We start from the raw sequence: 22378 nt of genomic DNA, 5'->3' as shown, positions 1-22378 counted from the left end.
TAGTATGACTGGAGCCAATTTGTGTTTGTTGACATACTGGCAACCACAGAATGGTATTTGTAATAACCTTTATGTTCTCAAGGGTCTTCTTGTCTTAGCAAGACAAGATTCCCTGTAAGCAAGGGTTAATGCTACATTATTACCAGCTGAAAAGGGCAGGGGTAGAAGTAGGTTTTGCATAAGGAAATCATATATCCTTTCACCATGTCACTTTTGTTTTACCCTGGATTCTTCAGAAGGGAGTTAAATTTGGGAGCCAATATTTGTAAGAAACTCTGATTATATATATACTATCTAAAAAAAAAAAAAAAAAAAAAAAAAAAAAAAAAAAAAAAAAAAAAAAAAAAAAAAAAAAAAAAAAAAAAAAAAAAAAAAAAAAAAAAAAAAAAAAAAAAAAAAAAAAAAAAAAAAAAAAGATAAGACAGTACAAATTGCAATCCAATTATAAACTTAGTTATAGCACTAAGAGTTGCATGGATGTACATTTTGTTCTACCTGGAACTATTTAAATTTATTTGGAACGGATTAAGTACATGTGGAAACTTAGCATCTATTACATTAATAAAAAGGGATTTATTACAACTTTAGGTCTAGCTAAAATGAAACTGGCAAAACTTCTGCATAATGAGCCATTTTCTCGGAATCTATATTGAGTCAAAGTGCTTCTTGGGGAAGAAGTATATGTGACTTGCAGAATGCATTGAGAGAGACGTTAGACTGAAGAAAAACTGCTTTTGGGACAAAACCTTCTGAAAGTGAATTCGTATGTATGTACGTCTTCTCTCTGACATGTCAAATTGGCTGGTGAGTGGTACAAAATAGAAACAGATGGGAGATGGCCAATTAGAAACAATATAGCTTTAGGATATTGAGATAGTAAGCTTATGCATGAAATTGTGTGTGGGGGGGGGAAAGAACAGTTCACTCATGGTGAACTAATTTTCAAGGTGATATAGAAACATCTTTGCAAATTACTATAATTTGATGCTGTTTTTCCATAGTTTGGAATTTGGCATCAAATGTTGTAGGAGTACAGGTACACTTGCACCCTTCTTGTTTCCTTGCCATTTGTATGTTTTGTATATTGATAATTACTTAAAGCTCTTTTTTTGCAGCCACCTAGTGTTGTTTGACAGTGGAGGTATTTTTTTCTGGCTTGTTTTTGCATGTCTTTCCCATTGCCCAGGGCATGCCTGACACAGTTATGTTTGGCTTCCAACTTAGAGCAAATCTCAGATATTTGTCTTTTTTCAAGGTTACTTTGTAAATTAATTTATCACCTTTGAGAGTAATCTGTTCATTTGCCCTTAGAACTCTTTATTTTGCCTTAATAGATCTTCTGACTGGTATCAACTTACCATTTTGAATTTTAAGTCAGTAGTTCTTTATCTATGGAACTGTTTTAATGGATATTTTGGCTTCTTTTGTGATTTTTTTTTTCTTCTCATCTGTCTTTGTACTTTTACTTTCGCACATGCAAATTTGAAGGCCCTAGTTTAGTGTCTTTTCTTGAGTATAGCTTCTCTCAATATGCTTGTCTGAATGACAGTACAGGTACAATGCCGAAGATGTTGCCCTGAAGTCCATGAGCTGACAGCATAATGAAGCTTAACCTTGTACTGAGTGAAACCTGTTCCTCAGTTCATTGGCATTTGAAATCTCACTGTAGTGTTTTGTGGGTTTTGATCTTTCTCAGAAATGATCTGCAGTCAGTTCATCAGTGCTGCATTGTAATCAGATGTAATTCAGATGCTGATTGTGATCTTGGATAGTTGATAAAATGTCTTGTGGTCTGTAAATAATTATTCTGCATCTTGGCTACTTGCTCTGAGGAATTAAAAGTATTGAGTGGGAGTAGTGTTGTGAACTTCTATGCTAGCCACTCTTCCAACTTACTTTATATTGGTTTTTGGAACCTGTAAAGTTTTATAAAGCAGCAGAATATCCTCCATTAAAGTGTCATATTTAATTCCTTTAACTTTTAGTGTTCTAGTTCTTTAACTCCACACGTTGCATATTAACAAAATGGGTTGATTTTCTGTGTTCTGAAGTTTTATAGCAATCTTCTGAAATAAGTCACAAAATAATACTGCATGGAAGTATTATACTTAAACGTTAGTTACATGTACACAATATGTGCATTCATAAAGCATGAGCAATTATTTTAATCATTTTAAGCTTAAAATTATTTTAACTTTTAAAGATAATGTCAGCTTAGCCCCAGACTCTTCAGAGTAATGTGGGAATGCCTGGAGAGTTGGAAGGAGGAAGAAGCTATCGTGTAATAGTCCTGGAGCAGCACGACATTACTTTCATAGGCTGTGAACTGTTAAAAAACTTTGTTACTCTTCATTACTTGAAAGAGAGTTCAGTTCACTTACAGGAATAAGAGTGTGTAAGTATATCACAGGCTTGCAGAATTATTGAAGGATAAAAGCTATTGAGTGGTATTTGCCAAAAATTGTGAGTGACTGAAACTTTGTTCTTGTTTGAAATGACAGAACCATGTTAAAAGATAAAATAACCTAGGTTCATGATTAAGTAGTGTCATATTTGAGATCTAATGGCAGTTGAGATTTAATAGCTTGAGTAACTAGACTGTTGGAATGTTGGATTTAATTTCTAGAAGGAATTTTAATTTTTTTTAACACAGTGCAAGTGACATAACTTTGACCTATTCCTTTTCTGATAATTGACATCTGTGGGAGGCATAAGTTATTAATATTTTATGGTAATCTGCATGTGCCTCTTTTTTGAATAGGGGGAAATAAACTTGCTTTTTTTCCCCTCCTGTTCTGTGGTTTTGTAGATAGTCATAAGGAAACTGTCATTAAATTTGGTGTCTGCAGTAAAGACTCATTCAGATTTCCTGTTTTAAATATAAACGGTGTTTTAGTGAAGAGTAACAGTTTAAACAAACAAAAAGAAGTGCTAAGTGCATAATGATTACTAATTAGAAGCAAATGAAGATCCTATTGGGTTTGTTTACTGCATTCAGTCAGTGGTCTAATTAAGTATTTATGACAAAAGACATTTAAAGGATGCCAGCCCTGACCGTATTTTATGCACGTATGAACAAGTGAAATATATTGGAGTTGACATAGACTCTGTGGTTGCCTACAGTTTACTATTACAAAGTAAAAATATGTTTGCTCAATGTACAGTTAAGATCAGTCTTTAACCCGGAATTAAGAAAACTCTCAGTGAAGTTGATATGGAACAGATGTTTAATTATAGTTGAGTTTTGATTTGCAAATTTTTTTCTGACTGCTCTGATGTGTAGAGTAGGTTTATTCAAACACTAAGTGGTCTGTTGAAAGTATGACATCTTTTATTTAGAAAAAAGAAAAATAGGGATGATGTTAAATGTGGTACATTTTTTACAATATCTATCTAGATTCAACAGACACCACTGAAAGTAATGTTTATGTGTGAAGTCATCTCAGTCCCTAGGGATTTTGCCTTCCTCTGCAGTATTGAGCATGGCCCCTTGCCAGGACTCCCTTGGGCCATCTTACTTAGATTCATTTCTGCTGCTCTTGCACCTCCAAGGGACCGCTTATGCCTTGGCTCTCCCCGTCTCTTTGCCATTGTAAGTTTGTAGCAGGAGAGTGCTCCTCTATTCCCTTGGTTCCATTTTCCCCAGAGGTTCTTGCTTGTGCAGAGCAGCCTATGCTTGAAAAGGTTCCAGGTTGGCTGCACCATCAGGAGCTGCCACTTTTCAGCTCTTCCTGCAGGCAGCAGAAGTGTGGGACAGACATGAGAGCACTTTTCATGCATCACTGGCCAAGAAGCACAGCAAAGCAATTTTTTGTGGCCAAAAAAATATGCTTGTCATTAGTATGTATCATACTTTTGAAAACACCCCAAGCTATTGCACATCTCCTGCTCTTTTGTGTATGATCAGTTTCCTGAGACTTGGAGAATAAGGATCGATAGAGAAAATGCCTGGCCCATATTCCTGCTTCTTCTTTCTGTGACTTTGCCTTTGTCACACTGCAAGGGATGTTTGTTTGTTTGTTTGCTTGTTTTAAGCAAAACTGAAGAATGCAAGGAATTCAAGGACCTTCATGTTCTTCTTAAACAGTGGGCCCCAGAACTGCTCACAGTACTCAAGATGAGGACAGACCAATCTGAATAGTCAACCTGGCTGCAGATGTGGGTTGTGTTAGTGCTTGTGAGCACTGGTTGTTAAACAGATTGAGGAAAATAAAATGGAATCAATAGCCTTTGTGATAGGTCTTTAAAAATGTTTTTGGAGCTGAAAAACCCCTCGCATTTCAGGCAGATACCAGTCTTATAATTATTTAACTCATGGTGAGCACAGGGAATATAATAATTGTGCTGTGTTATGGATGATGAACTGTGCCTGTCCAGGAGAGCAGCACTCTGCAATGTAGGTCCCAGGCCCATCCAGGAGATGGGGTCAGACATGGACACACCTACAACATGGCTTAAGCAGGGACTGAAGGCCTCAGGCTCAGCCAAGACACATCCTGGGGGCTCTTGGCAAGGAGACAGTGTGGGTTCCCAGGGGAGGCTGTTCCCAGATCCTGAGGCCTATGAACACACAGGATCTTGGCAGAAGCAGACTTGCACTGCTCACGTGCTTTCCTTTAGACATTTGTGGTTAGCCTCTTTGGAGACCAAGTATTGGGATAGATGGACCCTTGCTCTGATGCAATACTGTTGTTCTCAGGCTCTTGTTTCTTGTTACATTTCTCCAAGGGAAACAGCTCAGGCATTTCTAAAAATGAGTACAAGAAGAAAAAAAACTCCCCAGGGAAATAATAGGTATTGCAGACTTCAAAATGTTTGCAGTTATTCAGTTTTAGAGCATGTTCTGCATCAGGCTAAGGGTTTGATCTCTGAGTAGAGATATGGGATTTTGCCATCCTGTAGAAACCCAGCTAAACTGGATAAACACAGAACACTTTCAAAAAATTGTGCTTCACTCATTTTTGTGTTGGGTGTTTGTTGGCTTTGTGGCTTTGGTTTTGAGGTTTTTTTCCAGATTTCTTCAGGTGGTTAAATTTTCTTCAGGTGAGCCACAACTCTCATCTCCTTAAGAAGATACATGCCTCCTTCACACACAGAGACAGAGTCAATGCCTAGGCCAAGACGTGATGACCCATTCAATCCTTTCTGCTAGTGCAGCACTGGGAAGAAATGTCAGAAATTTCCTCAGCATGTACTGCTAGAGAGAGGAGGAGGCAGAAGGAAGAGACATACAACAAACATCTAGTCCTGTTGCCTGACCACTTCAGGGTTGACCAAAGCATGTCCAAATGACTCTTAACACTGGCAGGCTTGGGGCATCAACCATCTCTTTAGGAAGCCTGTTACAGTGTTTGATCACCCTTTTGGTAGAGAAGTGCTTCCTCATGTCACATCTAAACCTCCACTGGTGCAGCTTTGAACTGTTCCCACATATCCTATTATTGGATCCCAGGGAGAAGAGCTCAGCAGCTCCCTCTCCTCTGCCCACTCCTCAGGAAGCCGTTTAGAGCAATAAGGCCAGTCCTCAACCTCTTTCTTTCTAAACTAAACAAGCCTGAAGTCCTCAGCCATTCCTCACAGGACACTTCTTCCAGCCATTTCATCAGCTTTGTTGCTGCCCTCTGGACAAATTCAAGGAATTCAAGGACCTTCACATTCTTCTTAAATTGTTGGCCCCAGAACTGCTGACAGAACTCAAGGAGAGGAAAAACCAATCTGAATACACCAGGATAATCACCTCTTTTGTCTAGCTGCTTGAACAGTATTTACTGCACCACAGGATGGGTTTTGCCCTCCTGGCTGCCTGGGCTCCCTGCTGGCTCACAGTGAGCCAGCTACTGACCAGCATCCCCAGATCCCTTTCCAAAGGGATGAGCTCAGCCAATCCTCTCACAATTTTTTCTTGTGCCCAGCATTATCCTTTCCCAGGTACAGAATCTGGCACTTGTTATTTCATACCACTGATTGCCTGGTGCTCCAATCTATCCACACCCCTCTGTAAGGTCCCTTGTCCCTCAGGAGAGTCAACAGCACCTCCCAGTTTAGTATCATCAGCAAACTTGCTAATGGGGCATTCAAATCCTGCATCCAGATCACTGATAAATATATTGAACAGAACTGGTAGCTGTGAAAGTTTATGTTGCATTTGTAGCTGGCAACTTTTGTATAGCCAAATGGATCCATAATATGCTAATTCCCAACTGCATAGAAATTTCCACTGTGTATGCCTGCTGCATTTGCTTTGCTTTGGTTTGCTCTTTTTGTGGGAAGGAGGTAAAGGACAGACATATGCTGCCTCTGGTTTTGTGAAGTGGTTGCTTTATGAGGTGGCATCTGTGATGCCTAAATACAGGCTTGAAATTGGTATTGGTATTCTACCACCTAGTAGAAAAAGAAATTGAATCCATTTTAAAAAGTAACAACCTGTGCAAATCATGATGCTGCCTTCTTAAGAGTCCCCTGCTTTTCTATTTAAAAAACTCTGGATCACAATAGTTGTCTTCAGCTCTTGTTTATTGACACTGTCTCTTGAAGCATGGCCTTTTCTAGAAAAGTTATATGTTATCATATAATTAACACGGTGTGGTAATACCTGTCCCCAAATAGATTACAGAGAAATTGAACTTGAAAAGTTTGTTTTTGCAAATTAAATACTTTTTCAGATTTTTAAAACTATATCTCAACATATATTTATAAAAATTAAATAATCAGGGGTCTTACAATTTTACAAGTAGGATCCTATAATGAGAACCATTGCTAGTACTGAGAGGCTTCATGAATCCATAACAGAGCCCTATAAATACCAGTTTCTGATGCTGTAATGTCTTTGTGCTTCTTTGTGCTGCTGTGTAGAATGTCAACTAACATAATTTAGGCTTTGTGGCATGGTGGTGTCTTTCCTTATGTGGAAGAGCTCTAAACTGACAAAAAGATGTTTAAAGATACAGTGGACACTGCTAATGTATCCAAGTTCGGTGTGGACTATGACTTTGTAAGAAGAAACTGCAATATTCTACTGTTACACTCGCAATATATTTTCTGTAGATTTGTCTGCTTTATGTTTCTATATGTCAAAAACTTTATATTAATTGTGGGGTTTAGTATATGAACTTTATAAGAAGGGCAAGTAATTCCAGATATAATAATGGCCAGTCTCTTTGCGAACGAAGAACCGGGGAAGGTCTTTCCACCTTCCAGCCTGCGCATTGGATTTTTTTAGGTGAGACACAGTGTGCGCGGAACTGAGCCCACCCTTTTAATCCTGAGGTTCATCTGCCGGAGCCAAGCACGCTTGGACGGTGGCAGCGAGGTCCTCAGGACGTAGATGGATTGCCTTACAGGGCTAGCGAGCTCCATCTGCCCAGGGAGTGTCCTAACCGGGAATCGAACCCAGATCTCAGCATTGACAACGCTGTGGTTTAGCCACTGCACCGTGTCCCTGGTGGTGCAGTGCAATTCCAGATATAGACTTAACGATAGCGTATATTATTTTTGCACTACTAAATATATTTCCTTTACTGAAATATGTATAACTGGAACTTGCCTTTGCAAGGTGTGATGACTGGCCTGCACATTGACTTGGGAAAAAAAGTGATTATCTATTACATGCATCTAAGCAGGCTAAGATCCTTCAAACCTTCTCTTGCTTATATTTTTCCTTCTTTTATCTCATTTCTATATTGGCAATTTTTCTTCTTAAGCTGAAGGTAAAACAATCAAGAAAATTAAGTAGTTACTTCAGACACTTATGGGAAGTAGTCATCTGTCTTCCTGACGAGTTAGATTTTTGAAAGTTCTGGAAAAACTTCAGATTCTTAGTGCTGACTTCTAAGTTCCACTGCCTCGCTGTGACACTTATGCTATTGACTGTGTTCATTTTATAATTTCATTCCTTTGAAAACTTTCTGATCTTTGTGAGTAGAATGTCTTCTGGACAACATGATTTTGAATAAATAAAGCTTTGGATTCTTAGGGAATAAAACAACAATGCCATCGCTCTTTGTTCAGCGCATACTTTCTTTTCTCCCCTCTCCCTCCCCTCTTGGCCTTTAACGCCCTGTGCTGCGGAGCTGAGCTGAGGGCACGTGCTGAACTGGGGCCCGCTGTGAGCTCTCTGGCACTGTCTGCGCGGACAATGGCTGCAGTGTCGCCAGGGCCGCCTGCATGGGGGCAGTGGATGGCGTTTCTGTGGAATTGCAGTGGTGTATGGCATCTACTGAAATCCGTAGGATAAGCAAATACAAGAATTCCTATAAGCTGACAGGCCTCTGAAAAGGGCCGTGTTGTGGCCTCATTGATAAATGCCACAAATAGCAGAGCAGTCGTGAAGGAGTTGGTTCAAACTGGGAGGCTGCACGCCGTTCACGTTCAGATTTTAATTTCCCACTCCTGAGTATGTGGTGTGAGCTATTTGCTCTAAATCTTTAGATCAGTCAGCTGCCATCTCCAGTACAACAATCCTTTTCCTTAAAACCTGGCACACAGAAGCAGGGCCTGGGACCTGCTTTTCATTGCTGGCACTACAGTCGCCCTTGTTTATGTTTCTGGTTTCAGGTACAAGAAACGTAGACTGATAAAGTTGTTTGAGTTGGAAGGGACCTTAAAGATCTAGTTTCAAGCCCCCTGCTAGGCTTGGACACCTTCCACTAGGCTGGATAGCTCAAAGCCCTGTCCAACCTGGCCTTGAACACTTCCAGCTTCTCTGATTCTAGAACCCTAGCTTCTCTGGGCAAACATGTTCCACTGTCTCACCACCCTCACAGAAAAGAACTTCTTACTAATAACTAATTTACGCCTACTCTTTCAGGTTAAAGCTATTACCCCTTGTCCTGTTACTTCATTCCCTTGTAAAAGGTCCCTCCCTGGTCTCAGGTAGGCCCCCTTTAGGGACTGGGAGGCTGCCTTAAGGTTACAAGAACAGATAAAACTTCAACACTAACTCCTATTTGCTTAAAGTCTAGTAATACTGAGCTACAGCAAGTTGATTTTTTAGGACACTTCTTAAGAACATGTTACAAGGATGAGCAGTCTTCAATTATTATTATAAAGTAGAAGACTACAATACTGAAACTAACTTGTTACAGACTTGCACAAGTAGTATTTTTAGGAAGACTAAGCTTCTTGAAGACTTGTTTTTTATTTTTGAGTGTCTAATGGATTTGTTGGGAACTGAGAGAGTTCATAATTGTACAGATACAAAGCAGTCCTCATTTTCTGCCCCTCGAAACCACTGCAGTATAGATAGCTAGACACATTGCATATGTTCACCTTGCACCTGTATGCTACTGCTAGTCTGAGCACCAATTTTTAGTGGTCTGCTTATTCTTTTTGTCTCCTGAAGAGGAGAGCACACTTTATTTTCTCAGTACATCCATATCACGATTCAGAAGTCATTGAGATGTAAACCAAAATGATAGAGATGCTAAAGTTAATAGAAATAAACACTGTAGAAACTACATTTTTAGAAGATAATACAGAAAAAGTTGGTTCAAATAAAGAAGTCTTCCATTATTTTAATAATAAAGATTTACAAAAACTAAGACTCTTTAGTGGTACCTAATAGGGCAAAATATTTAAATTGATTTAGGTACTGAATTTTCCTTGTGTATTCAAGTAATTTTTTTCTTTAATATTTTGAGAAAAATTGAAATTTCTCTGTTTTTATCAAGGATACATATAGCTTTCAAATATGGTGAACAGCATATTGTAAGAAAGTGTATAGCTTTATAATCTGCTTTATTGGTATTTTAAGTTTTCCTGAATAATATCACCAAATAACAGTACCTGTAATTACGGACTTTACTGATTTACTGATAGTAATTTTCTCTTTTTTTTTTCTCCTGTGTTTTTCCTTGGTTTTTTTTTTCTTTCTCCACCCTTCCACCTCCAGAAAAGAGCAAAAGGACAAGTGCTGTTTGATAAAGTATGTGAACATCTCAATTTACTGGAAAAGGACTATTTTGGGCTGTTGTTTTATGAGACTGCAGAACAGAAGGTAAGCCTGTATGAGGGTTTTGTTTGTTTTTCATTGTTTCCACTCACTTCAATAGCTTAGTAAGGTATGTTCTATTAAATGTATACTGTTACAAGCACTTGAGTGAATTTTGCTGCCTTTTCTCATATATGTGTAAGAATGCTTTATTCAGGAACATGAAGGAAATCCAGCCCATGAGTCTGTGACCATTAGGTCTTTAATTTCTTTTCTTAATAATTTTAAGCTTAAAGAAAATTTTGGCGTTTGTAAAGAGGCTGGAGGAGACCCATGACTGGTACTGGATGCTAATTTTACAAATGAGTGGTGATTGATATTACTATGTTCAAAAGGATCTCTTAAATACCATCTGGTAACTTATTTTCAGTCTTCTTTTGCACTTGCTTATATGCTAGATGGTTGAGCCCATCTAGATTGTTCAACTGAGAAAAGTCTTAAATGAGTTGGTGACGTGTTCCATTAATTACCAAAAAACAACTTGTCTTTCCAGTGTGTGCTGGCTGTTGCTTTCTCCATGAAATAAAGATATACCTGTGGTCATCTTTATCTTCATAAAAAAATCCAGACTAATAACTGCAAATTGAAGTGGGAAAAAATTGTATTTCTTTTTGATCTATATTTGTAGCAGAACCATCATTACATTATAAATAGTCTAGAAGTTTTTGCTTCTTCTCTATCATCCTCTTCTTCTGACTGTCATGTTTTAAAGTAAGTCTGATTACGTCGTCTGAATAGATCTGAATTTCTGTCAACTTCTATTCAGATACAGCTGTTTTCTAGAGTTATTTGCTTTGCTGCAAAACTTACTTTGCAGTATTGAGCAAAATACTCAATCTTTCTGTATTAAGGATACCCATATACTTGTATTTTTACTTTGGTAAATAATTTTTGTTCTTGGTTTGTAAACCATTTCTAGAAATAAAAACTTCTTTGATGTAGCAACGAAGAGCATCTCAGTTGATCTGAGTAATATCATAAACTTAATTTTATCTTTTACTTTCACTTGATATCCCTTTATTTCTGCTGTTCACTATTGAAAACTATACATGCACAGCAAAATAACATATAACAGCAGTCTGATCTCTGTCAAGAGAGGAAAGAAAGGTCCAATAGCAGACCTGGGATCCTCGAGCTGTTCCAGGAAATAGCCCACCTGAGTAGATCCTAGGTAGCCTTGTGTTTTTGAAAACAGAGCAGAAAAGTCTGGAGTGGTGTAAAGTGTCCTTTTTTTTTAATGTACCTCTAATTGGACTAAGTTTTTCTTGGTGTTCTTCAGTCATGTGAATGTAGGAGACCAGAATTCCCTACTTTAAAAAGAGCCCATCTGTTTGTTCCTATGTCTTTATGCATGGAGATACTAAAAATTTGACTGGATATGAACCTGGGCAACCTGATGTAATTCAAAACTAGCTCTTAAATGGTACTCGGACCAGTTATCTCTAAATGTTTCTTTTAGCCTGAATAAATCCTTGAGCTCCTTATCCAGAACTGTGGAAGTGTTACTGTAGCAGCACTCATAAATTAGGTATTTATGTAAATTAATTGAGAAATATCTGATAATGGCGTCCTCATTTATATGTCAAGTCTAAGTCAAGCACTTATTCAAAGGAAGAGCAGACCACATCTCACCTGAATTAATGGGCACCAGTAGGCTTTTATTTACAAACTTACAGAGAAATCTCATCCTATCTTTTATGGGAACTAAACAACCACTGTTTTTGGATTTTGTCTTTGTCGTACAAATAAGTTCTTTGTGTTATTTGGAGAAACTTTAAAAAGAGTCTTCTGTGGCAGATTTGCATTTCCCACCTCCTTCTCTCACAGAACTTTTTCTGGGTTTAGGGCCCTACTTTTTGTTCATCTCTGTAGTAAGTTCAAGTTCCTTCAGTACCAGTCCTTTCTGATGCATTTTTTTTCTCCTGTTATGACTGTTGCCTCTTCAGATTAAAATGACACAAATCTCTGACCTCCAGGTCAGTCAGTACTAAATACTGAATGATGTGTTTTTCCATTCTTGTGGACTCATCACAGCCACCCATTTATTAGCCAGCTGTTGAAATCCATGGCAGCTGTGGCACGTGGAAACTGAATGCCAGGCACTCTTTTGAGCTACTCCCTAATGTACCACTGGGGTACCATTGGAGGAGGAGTCCCATTAACTTTTCTCCATGGGTGTTCTCTGCAGCTGGGAGAGATGTTATGTCTTCAAATCAGACTGATTTTTGTTAGCTTTAATACACACTTTAAAACTATTTAAGTCAAATTAGTCATTAATTATTTCTTTTTTTTTTTTTTTTTACAAATGTTAAATTTCTTAATGTAAAGTTTAGTTAGGGATTTCATTGCATTATACCCTCAAAAGTATATGAATGCTCCATTCACACTGTAATTGTTGTGCAGAAGTGTTAGAAGGCTTCTGCTCTTATGCTCTGGGTGCCAGCTGGAAGTGCTGCCTTTCTGGATTTGTACAAAATACTTTTGTAATTGTAGAGAACATTTTGTTGTTCTTTGACAATACATTACTTTGTCTCATGTATAACCTTACCATTCACAAATCAAACAAATAGATTTCTGCCTACTGGAGAAAAAAAAATAGTAGTGTGTATACACTTTGTCTTTTGCTTTGAAAGACAGACCTGTCTATTCTGCATTAAGAGCTCTAATTCAGGGTAGATTCTTTCATGGTGTTTGTTTTATCTGCAACAAAAGACAAAGATGCAGAAAACCCCACCTCTGTAATTACGCCTATAAATGGAATATAAGCATCTGATTTTATTTGACAGAACAGTAATGAAAGTTGGTGGCAAAGTCTGCTTCCAATAAGCTTATTTCAGATTTGGGAAAATCAGAAAATTAACTGCATAACTTGTGTAAAGAAAGGATTATTCTTCTCATCCTCCACTGTATTCTGTATTATACCTTCTTTTCTCCTTCTTTATAGTGATAAAAGTAAAAAGCATTTAAAGTAACATACTCAGGAATGCTAGTTTTCTGCTGTAGCTATGCTGTGCTATATTCTGGGTTTTTTTTATGCTATATCTAAAGTTTAAGAATTTAAGCTACTTCTACTTATCTTTGTAACTGCAAGAATATGGCTGTGCGTAATTTCAGAATGGAATTCATGCCAAAACTGAAAACCTAGGATGATAACTGTAGCTGACGTGAGTCTCGCGTAAAATTATTTGAAGACTTATGTTGTCTTCCAAGGCCTCTCCATGTCAAGGTTCTTTCAACAGATAGCAGTTTTTCTGATTTAAGCAGAATAAATAGTATCCAGAATTTTGGTGAAGCTTTGTAACAATGTTATGAACTGTACCACCTCTGGAAAAATCATAGTAACTATGAAAAGCAGAGGTCACAGACTTCCTAAAGCAAGAGATGTGATATTCTCTTTTTTTACGTTAAAATTTTTAAAAATTATAAAAAGGAGGGTTTGCATTTGATTTGTAAACAGTATTTATCTAATATATACATGCTGCACTTGTGATGAAATCTACTTGAACTAAGGTCATTTACAGCAGGGAACTCGGTATTTTAGGTCATATTCATAGGAGCCACATTTTCTATTAGCAGAGGTGATCTATCTTAAAGATTTGCATTAGAAACTTTGCAAAAACATAGTTTCATGTTCTCCTAATCCATACAGACGTATGAAACTGTAGCCTAGCTTTTTTATCTCCTTGAAGTGAATTGGACTTTGGGTGCAAAAGCCCGTAATAGAGACTGAGGGACATGGTATTGGGAAACAGTGTTGCATCTGGAATTTGTTTGGTGCCATAGACTGAAAAAGGTGAGTCACATTATACACAGTATCCACTAGTTAGGCAAGAAAAATGGTAGAAGTATGCCTTTCCCAACATTTGTGCTGGCACTGAGGGGTCCACTCAGACTTTAAAGCTGCTAATGCCTTTAGTGGTTTAGGAAAAAGCAGATATTGTCCTTGACCTCGAAAGTCAGTTTCTAATTCTTCCCTATCTCGCACATTCTGTCTTTGAAATGTTGCAATGCCTGCTGTCAGGCTGACTGTATGCCAGTGTATTTCTTCCATGTATGTGTTTGAATATGTGTGTCTAGCCATGAGAAATAAAGGTTCAAACACTTTGTGAAGTAAGTTCACAGTAACTGTCGTTAAAAGGCTTATATTTCTAGTCTCTCACACAAATTGTTTTCTTAACATGTATGGGTGAAACTAGTCAACAGGAGTTACTGATGAATATATGTGACCGATTTCACAGTCTCACTTCCCAAAGTTAAATTTTTTGATGATCTGTCACAATGCAGTCTCTTTGCACATATCAGTAGTAACTAAAATGCTATGAGCTATTTTAATAGGTTGCACAGATTATATTAAAATATTTTTTGTATTGAGGATTTTAAATGCTGGCTGTGGGGGGTTTTGTCTTTTTATTTTTCAGAACTGGCTAGATCCTTCAAAGGAAATAAAGAGACAAATTCGAAGTAAGTACTTCTTTATTCAGATGTTATGCTCCTTTTATTTCCTCAGAGAAATATTCTTCATAAACTTAGTAGCCTAGATGTTGACTAAATTGCATGCTTACAGGTTTAAAATATTTTTTGTCTGATAATGATGCATTCAGCCTTAAAAGAGAAAGCAAATCTTCTATTTCTGTCTACTGTCTAAGAAGGAGAGAAAGAGTCACTCAACTTTCTGCTGTAGAAGTTAATTATTGTACTGGCTATTGCCCCCAAATTTTCCTTTGTTGTATGTGAATAATGGTTGATTTTTGCCTTCTGAAACAGTAGATGCTTTTCAGCTTTGTGCTGATATTTGAGTTATTACATGAAAAATGTCATCTTGTAAAGGTGGTCATGACTGTTGCCACAGGACTTTATAACTTCAAAGACTCACCAGAAAAATATGAAACTCTACAAAGAGAATTAATATGTCTTACAGAAAATGTGTACTCTTCAATAGTGATCAGTCCAGCACTGACTTTTTTGATACGCCCATTTCTAGAATGGAAATGGAATAGAGAGCATTATCTTGGAATGTCTCACTGCAATGCTTTTCAGATTGAATCTATCTGAGATGCCTTTCTACTTCCTATACTCAATACACGATGAATAATGTATTTTACCCTGTTAGCATAAAAATCTGTCAAAGCTCTTCACTGCTTGGGGTAGCTTCTCCATGGGGACTTTAGGGAGAGTAAATTTAGGTGATACTCTACATGAGTCTACATATCACAAAATAAGTGGCCACTAAAAAATGCTAGACAGCCATTGCCCTTACTGAACTTCATCCCATTGCTTTACTAATTTGTGGCCAATCTAGTGCTTTTTGCTGTTGTTGTTTTGTTTTTGATGGAAATCTTTTGGTAATACCTGTTAGGAAACATAAGTGGGGAGAAGAGGATGATGATTTTTTTACATGCCTACACTTTCAACACAACAATAATTTAAGGAACTTACTGCACTTGTAATTAAGAACAGCTTAGTGTTATTTATAATGATAAATACATGGTTTCTTTACTATTTTTTTAAAGCAACACTCAATTTTTCCAGAAATCATAGTGTTGTAATTTTGTTTTCTTTAGATCTTTGCGTATTGAGGAAATCCCTTACTAGGAAGGTGGGGTCTGTATTTTCAGTACAGAAATCTAAGTTACAGAAACTCCCTTGGGAACTGTTTTTTTGATCCAACATATATATGTTGTATAACCAAACCAGACCTATTAAAATGGTGAATGTGGAAGTAGTAACCATACTTTTGATGAAGGAAAAGTTACTGGTGTTGTAACTTCTTGTTCTGCAGGTCTTTAGTGAAAACCTATTAGTTGTCCAGATATGTGGGCTAAAGGCTGTTTGGTTTTGGTTTTGATAAATGACAAAATATTGATACTTTCTGTATCAACTTTGTTGATACAAATGTTGTTGATACTTATTTGTCTTCTGTAGTGATTTGCATGCTATCTGGCCTACGTATTAGCGTCAAAAATTTGAAGTGTAACAACAGACCTGAAAATTTTTGGATTCTCTAATTCTTTAATACTGTATCATATGGACTACCAAAAAAATACTTTAAGGGGATGTGATTTTTCATACAGCATAACAACCTACATTTTATATTAGAGAGCAAGTCTAGTTTCTTGAATTAGGAATCATGACTAGGTTTTTTTTCTCCAATCTATAGTACTTCAGAGTTGATGGGCATAATAAAGCAAACAGACAAGTAACAACACCATTTTAAGGATTTTTAAATGAAACTTGCTTACACAAATTGGCATGCTGTCAGTCATGTTCCTCATAATCAGTCTAACAAAGTTTCCAGATATTGAAATGTACAGCAGACACATTAAATCCCCCAGATACATGGGTATCAAGCAGTGAGACTTTTCTTTGTTTCAGGCTTAATTCTAAATATATTTGTCTTTGAATCAAGAATGGAAAATACTCATTCAGTTTAAGATACCTGTAAAACCTATTAGTCCATTTGAAGGAACTAATTTCTTTTTCTCATGTGTAGCACAGACTGAAGCACTAGGATGCAAGATAAGCGTATCTGGACAAATGCATTAATCTGAGCGCACAAAGGTGACAAATTTGGAAGTGTAGTTCAGCACATCAGTTTGCAACATAATATTTATAACAATCTCTGTCTCTCCTAAATGCAAGCAACACCAATGCTCTGCACATGGGGCATATATGTACCACCTGTGACTTGGGAAGATGAAATAATAGTCCTGTAGTCTCCCCTAAATCATTTTCTGCAGGCGGCCTCTTGTTACATCACGGTCCTCAGGCCCTCTCTGTGATCTCTTATCTGCAGAGGCTGGCTTTTGGCTGGGCAGTTATGTGGGATCTCAGCAATTACTGATGTTACTTTGGCTAATGAATGTGATCCACAAATTACTGTCTCTGTTCTCAGGGCTACAAAGGTGACAAAAATCTTGTTTGCTTTCAGCCAGCCTGATCTCTTCAGGAAAATGAATTCTTGACTTTTTTTAGCTCATGTACTTGGCTGTCCACTGGCATGTGTTAAAACCTCTAATTACTTCTTTCAGGGACAGGTGGGTAATTACATTTCTGTCACTATCTTCTTGAAAATTGCTACATCTAAGATGGATTCAGGCTTTTGCAAAACTGAGAACCTCAGCTTGAATCTTGTGATGGTACAAGCAGTAGCAACTCACCTTGGAACAGTCAACTCTCAGACACAGAGGGTATGGTGGGTCACCCTTATAAAAATCTCAAATTGGGATTTTATCTGTTTAAACCAAAAGTAATATTATGTCAATTAAATATTTTTCTAGTCTGCAGCACAATTAGTGTATTTACTGCAAAAAATACTTCTATATCACATATTCTTTGTGCATCTTATGAAATGGAGATGGTTTGGATGTTGTGAGAGCACAGTAGACTGTGGTACTAAGGGAAGTTTGATTAACAAAGAAAGGGCTCGTATTTTAAATTTACAACTCTGACTATCAGTCTGATTTTAATGCTAACAAATATATGGTTATGCTCAGATACCAAAATATGGTGGTCACTTTATGCCGGTTTCCTTCATTTTATATTAATTTATTTTATATATATAGAACTATATATGTGTAAGAATTGTAGCTAATTTTAATCTAAGCTAATTACACTAGAGTATAGCTTGTTATTGTTCAAGAGAACTAAGTACCTGTGCCAAGGGAAGAGATTTCCTGCAAAAGCTGACACATAAGAGATCATGAGTAAAAGCCAGGAAAAGCCTTTACTGGAAAAAAACCCAACTTAGTGACTTTTCCCATTTAAAAGGGATGAATCATGTTAATTGTATGCTGCTAGCTGGTTGGTTCTGTTGTATTCTTTTTCTCTAAGAATGTGCCTAAAGTTGCCACAGAAGCATTTTTGATGTAACAAGCTGGCTAGAAAAATTTTTGACATTTCTGTAGCCCATACTATTAAACATCAAAACACAGAGAGCCTTTTGAGGGACAGAATGCTAAATACAATTTTAAATCAGGGTGGGTTTTTTTTTGCCTCGGCTACCAACTCAGTAAAAAACCAGTAATAATGTGCATTGTTGTGTGAAGGCAATTAAGTTTGTATGCCTCGGCTGTGCAGCTATAAACAGTATGCTTTAGTGAGAAGTATAGACTCTGTACATTGTAATATATTTGCTAATCTATATTTAGGGGATAAATGTGCTTTCAATAATAAGACAAAATATATGGTCACCAACTGTCCAGAAAATATTTAGCACAAAGTCAACTTCAACATTTTTTTCTATAAATTAGCAATGGAATGAGTAGACACATGAAATTTTTTGAAGTCCATACACTCAGAGGATTTATGGACTTTTTAGCTTTTTATAGAGAATGTTTTCTTTTAATTTTGTTTTTTATTCAAACCATGTCTAGGTCTTCCGCTTTCTGAAAGTTAACTGTAGAAATGCTGACAAGAATGAACAACAGGTTAAACAGGAATTCATATATGACTAGTTGAACTGCAGTTTTAGACCAGGAAAAATTGCTTCATGCCTGGAAACACTGCTTCATTCCAGGAAAACTTAAAGACTGTTTTAATATCTCTGTGGAAGGACACACATCCTTCATCCAGTTCTCCACATCCCACAGCCCTGTTAACATTACATTTCTCCCTGAATGCCTTTTGCATAGGTATTTTGGCCCAGTTCCTCATATTTATCAGTTTGGCTTACTCAATATCAGCATCTTTTCATTAAATAATGCTAATTCCCTGGTAGATTAATAATGGAAGTAGGTAAATCTATTCCAGCCTTAACTGTATTTGTTATGCTGTATATATTAATCAGTGTTAGACTTTTTTTAAAAGATATTTTTGTCTCAATTCTGTTTTACAGTGTATTGCAGTAGATGATGCAATGATAAATTAGGCCTTCTCATTTAAGGAGTCCTGCCGTATTTTGTACACAAAATTGTCATTTTTCTAACAGAAACTTGACAACTGGCAATGTTAAGATAGAATAAAACCCTGAGCTCTCAAAAAGACATAGTATCCTAGCAGCCAGGGGCAGAATGAGGTTCACTCTTAAACTGGAATTGAAGTGCTTCAGTGAATAGTAATGTGTGAAAAACCTCAACAGTTTTTGAAGTGTTGGAAGACATTAGGAATTTACATGAGGGATTTTGACACAAAGCACCTCTTTACCTTTAATAGTTCTGAAATTTTAGAACTTTTTTTTTTAAGAAAATAACTTTAGGCAAAAATGTTAGCACTTTTTTCTAGCATTGTGTTGTACATCTGCATTGTCCTTAATAAAACCTGTTAGAATTAGGGAAGTTCTATATTTTGGTAAAGTATTGGTGAGATATATATTTGGTAAGATATTTCCAATTACAATACTGGTAGATCAGCATTCTGAAAACATGTTTTAATTATTGATGTATGACTTAGTTTTCAAATCTTAAAAATTTATTTAAAAATAGAGCAAGGATTAAAGGCAACATTTTATACTTTTTCAAATGTTTAATCTAGTATTAACCACACTTCTGCTTAAAAAGATGCATGTGTTGTTAACAATTCTAACACCCGAGAATTAAAACTTAAATACCATTGCTTTTGTAGTTGCTAAATGTGGTGTTTACCAGAAAAATATTTTAAAGTGGGAATGGGTAATATTTTTTGTCTTTCATGCATTCTCAATGAATAATTTATTATCTTTCTGTCATATACAACACAGACCTCATTTTAACATCGTGTTCACAGTTACTGTAGAGTCTCAAACCAAGTCAGTTTAGAAAGGACAACATTGTTATCCTTGGAAGAGTTAGAAATAAACACAAATTCAATTCAAGTGCCTTTGAACACACAATAGCTTCAAAGTGTTAAAATATTATGATAGGTTTCAAATTAAAAATGTCTTCTGATATTTGCATAAGCTACTGTAAAACATTATCTTAAAGTAATTTTTAACATGCTAATCTTTCACTGCGTGTTCTACCAGCTAATAAAAATAATCTATGCTTCTTACTAATGTCCTGTAAAAAGAAAGAATAAAACGTTCTTTGAGATTTCAGTGAATAAGATTTATGTGACTGCCTGACATTTTTCTGTAAGGTTCTCTCTTTGCTTGCTTCAACTTATTTGAGATTAACAATCAGATATTTCTCATGTTTAGATTTACCTTGGATATTCACCTTTAATGTGAAGTTTTATCCCCCTGATCCTTCACAACTGACTGAAGACATCACTAGGTATGCACAGTTCCTAATTTTAAACTTAAGATTACTACTAATCTAATTGGAAAGCAATATAAAATTTCTTCAGTTTCTGGATAGGGTACACTATAGATGTTCTTACATACATCAAATGCTTTTTGGAGCAAGGTTGAAAAGGTAAAGTGAAAACTTTTGGAAGAAACCTGAGCAAGAAGAATTTAATGATAAGTGGGGATATTATTTGGGCAGGAGGTAAGGTGTGGGTGATGGTATTTGAAAGAAGCAAGTGGTTTATTGTCAGTCTGCTGCTTTAGTATAAACCAAACGAGGGCATTGGTGGTTTTGAGCAAAATATGCATTAAGTAAAGCCATGAAACATAATAAAATGTGAAAATAATTCTCTTCTAAACTTCTTGGATAGAAAACACTTAGAATGCAGTGGATACTAGGCACCTAAAAAGTAGCATTGTAAGACTGACGTAACTGGGGATTGAGTGCAGGGAATTGACTCATTTTTTTCAGGAGTTATGGAAAACCTAAATACTTAGTTTTAGGTTAGAGTTAGCTGACTCTGCAGAGGCAGGATGTATGTTACTACTACACATTGGGTTGGATCAATCTTCTGCACAAAATAAGATAGCTACACAAGTTTGCAGTTGATATATTGCTACAAATAGTCTAAGACATTTAGTACAGAGTATATTTAAAAGAAGCTGTTTTCTTTGAAAATTTTCCGAGAGTTGGTTGGCTTTTCAATTGTGCATTCAATTGATAAAAGCAATTCTGTTATATCTTAAAGCTAAACTTCTTAAAATTTAGGTTTCACTAGTAAGACTTTTTTTTTTTCCTTTTCATAAAAAACTATCTGTAGAAAGTTAAGGTGATTGTTAACTTGTTAAATTTGGTAAAAGACTGTATGCAGTTCCTGAAATAATAAATTCTAATACATACATGGTTTAAGGAAGTTAATTATGGTTTCAGTACTAAACTGGATTTTCTTTTGTGTATTACATGACTTGATTAGCTTGTGAACTGCAAGGGATATAAAAGTTTGAGTTTTAAAGCCAAAGGGAAATGTCAAAGAAATACAGAGCTTTTTATTTTTAAACCATAGATACCCACAGGCTACAATGTGAACTGAAGGAGTTTCTAAGGAAGCTGTTGTTTAAAACTACAATTACAATTTACATTGCAAATCAGAATTTTTCCTGCTTTTCACAATTTTTATGAAAGTAACATTGACTCTTAAAAATGAAGTGAAATTTACTGTGTGATAATAATGCTCAAATAATGTAAGGTGTAATAAGTTATTAATGATTGACTTATTTTAAAATATTCTTCCATGATTACATGCATCTCGATGAATTCTGTCATATCTCTTATTAATTTGCTACTGGTAACTCTCTATTCTTCTTTGTTTCCCCCACTCCCCTCCTGCTTCCTTTGTCTTCCAGGTATTTCTTGTGCCTACAGCTTCGTCAGGATATTGTATCTGGTCGACTGCCCTGTTCTTTTGTGACTCACGCCCTCCTTGGTTCGTATACCCTGCAGGCTGAGCTGGGTGATCATGACCCAGAGGAACACCGAAGTGATTATATCAGTGAATTCCAATTTGCACCCAATCAAACTCAAGAAATGGAAGAGAAAGTGGCTGAGCTACACAAAACACACAGGTGTGTCAGATACAGTGGCATTAAATGAAGTCATCTGCTTTGTCTCATTTATGTCAGTGCTTTTAAGAGTATGTGTCAAATTGCTGAGCTGAAATTATTGTTACTTTGAAATTGTTTTTTATTTAACCAAAACGTCTTAGTTTTGTGTTTTTGAAAATTTCAGTTTGAAAACAGTAGCTTCACTAAGATCTCGGAAGAGAACTTTTGGAGAAAATATTTTTATCTGAGTACATCAATTAGTTTAAGCAACGTATAGCTAGAAAATGTTTTGAAAGAGTGAAGTTGAAAATCTGTGCTAAAGGAAAACAATATGCTCTGAAAGAACACTACCTGTAGGGCAAAAATGCTTGACACCTTATAAACAGGTTTTTCTATGGATCTGAATTCCAGGATTGCACTCAGTTTTGACTCAGTTTTTTGTGAGTAAACTCAAGGCTTATTCAATGGTTTTAGGGGCTTGACTCCAGCTCAAGCGGATTCCCAGTTCCTAGAAAATGCAAAGAGACTCTCCATGTATGGAGTGGATTTACATCATGCCAAGGTAATGGGGATTGGTTTTATGATAG

The 22378-nt window shown here is 36.4% G+C and overlaps 1 protein-coding gene across 20 annotated transcripts in view; it reads left to right on the top strand.

Annotated features, from left to right (window-relative positions):
* Nucleotides 1-22378, top strand: part of EPB41L2 (erythrocyte membrane protein band 4.1 like 2) — a 144050-nt gene that overhangs the window by 86487 nt on the left and 35185 nt on the right. For all 20 annotated transcript variants that reach the window (XM_027880578.1, XM_027880579.1, XM_027880594.1 and 17 more), the window contains 5 exons: nucleotides 9890-9994; nucleotides 14407-14449; nucleotides 20100-20175; nucleotides 21594-21812; nucleotides 22266-22353. In XM_027880578.1, coding sequence (XP_027736379.1) covers nucleotides 9890-9994; nucleotides 14407-14449; nucleotides 20100-20175; nucleotides 21594-21812; nucleotides 22266-22353 — 531 coding nt within the window. The remainder of the gene's footprint in view (nucleotides 1-9889; nucleotides 9995-14406; nucleotides 14450-20099; nucleotides 20176-21593; nucleotides 21813-22265; nucleotides 22354-22378) is intronic.

Source organism: Empidonax traillii, unplaced genomic scaffold (genome assembly GCF_003031625.1).
Source record: "Empidonax traillii isolate 1590-97213 ecotype Southwest subspecies unplaced genomic scaffold, ASM303162v1 scaffold72:size2462915, whole genome shotgun sequence".
Classification (NCBI taxonomy): Eukaryota; Metazoa; Chordata; class Aves; order Passeriformes; family Tyrannidae; genus Empidonax; species Empidonax traillii.
Note: the sequence above shows the minus strand (reverse complement) of the source record. Positions and strands in the feature narration are given on the sequence as shown.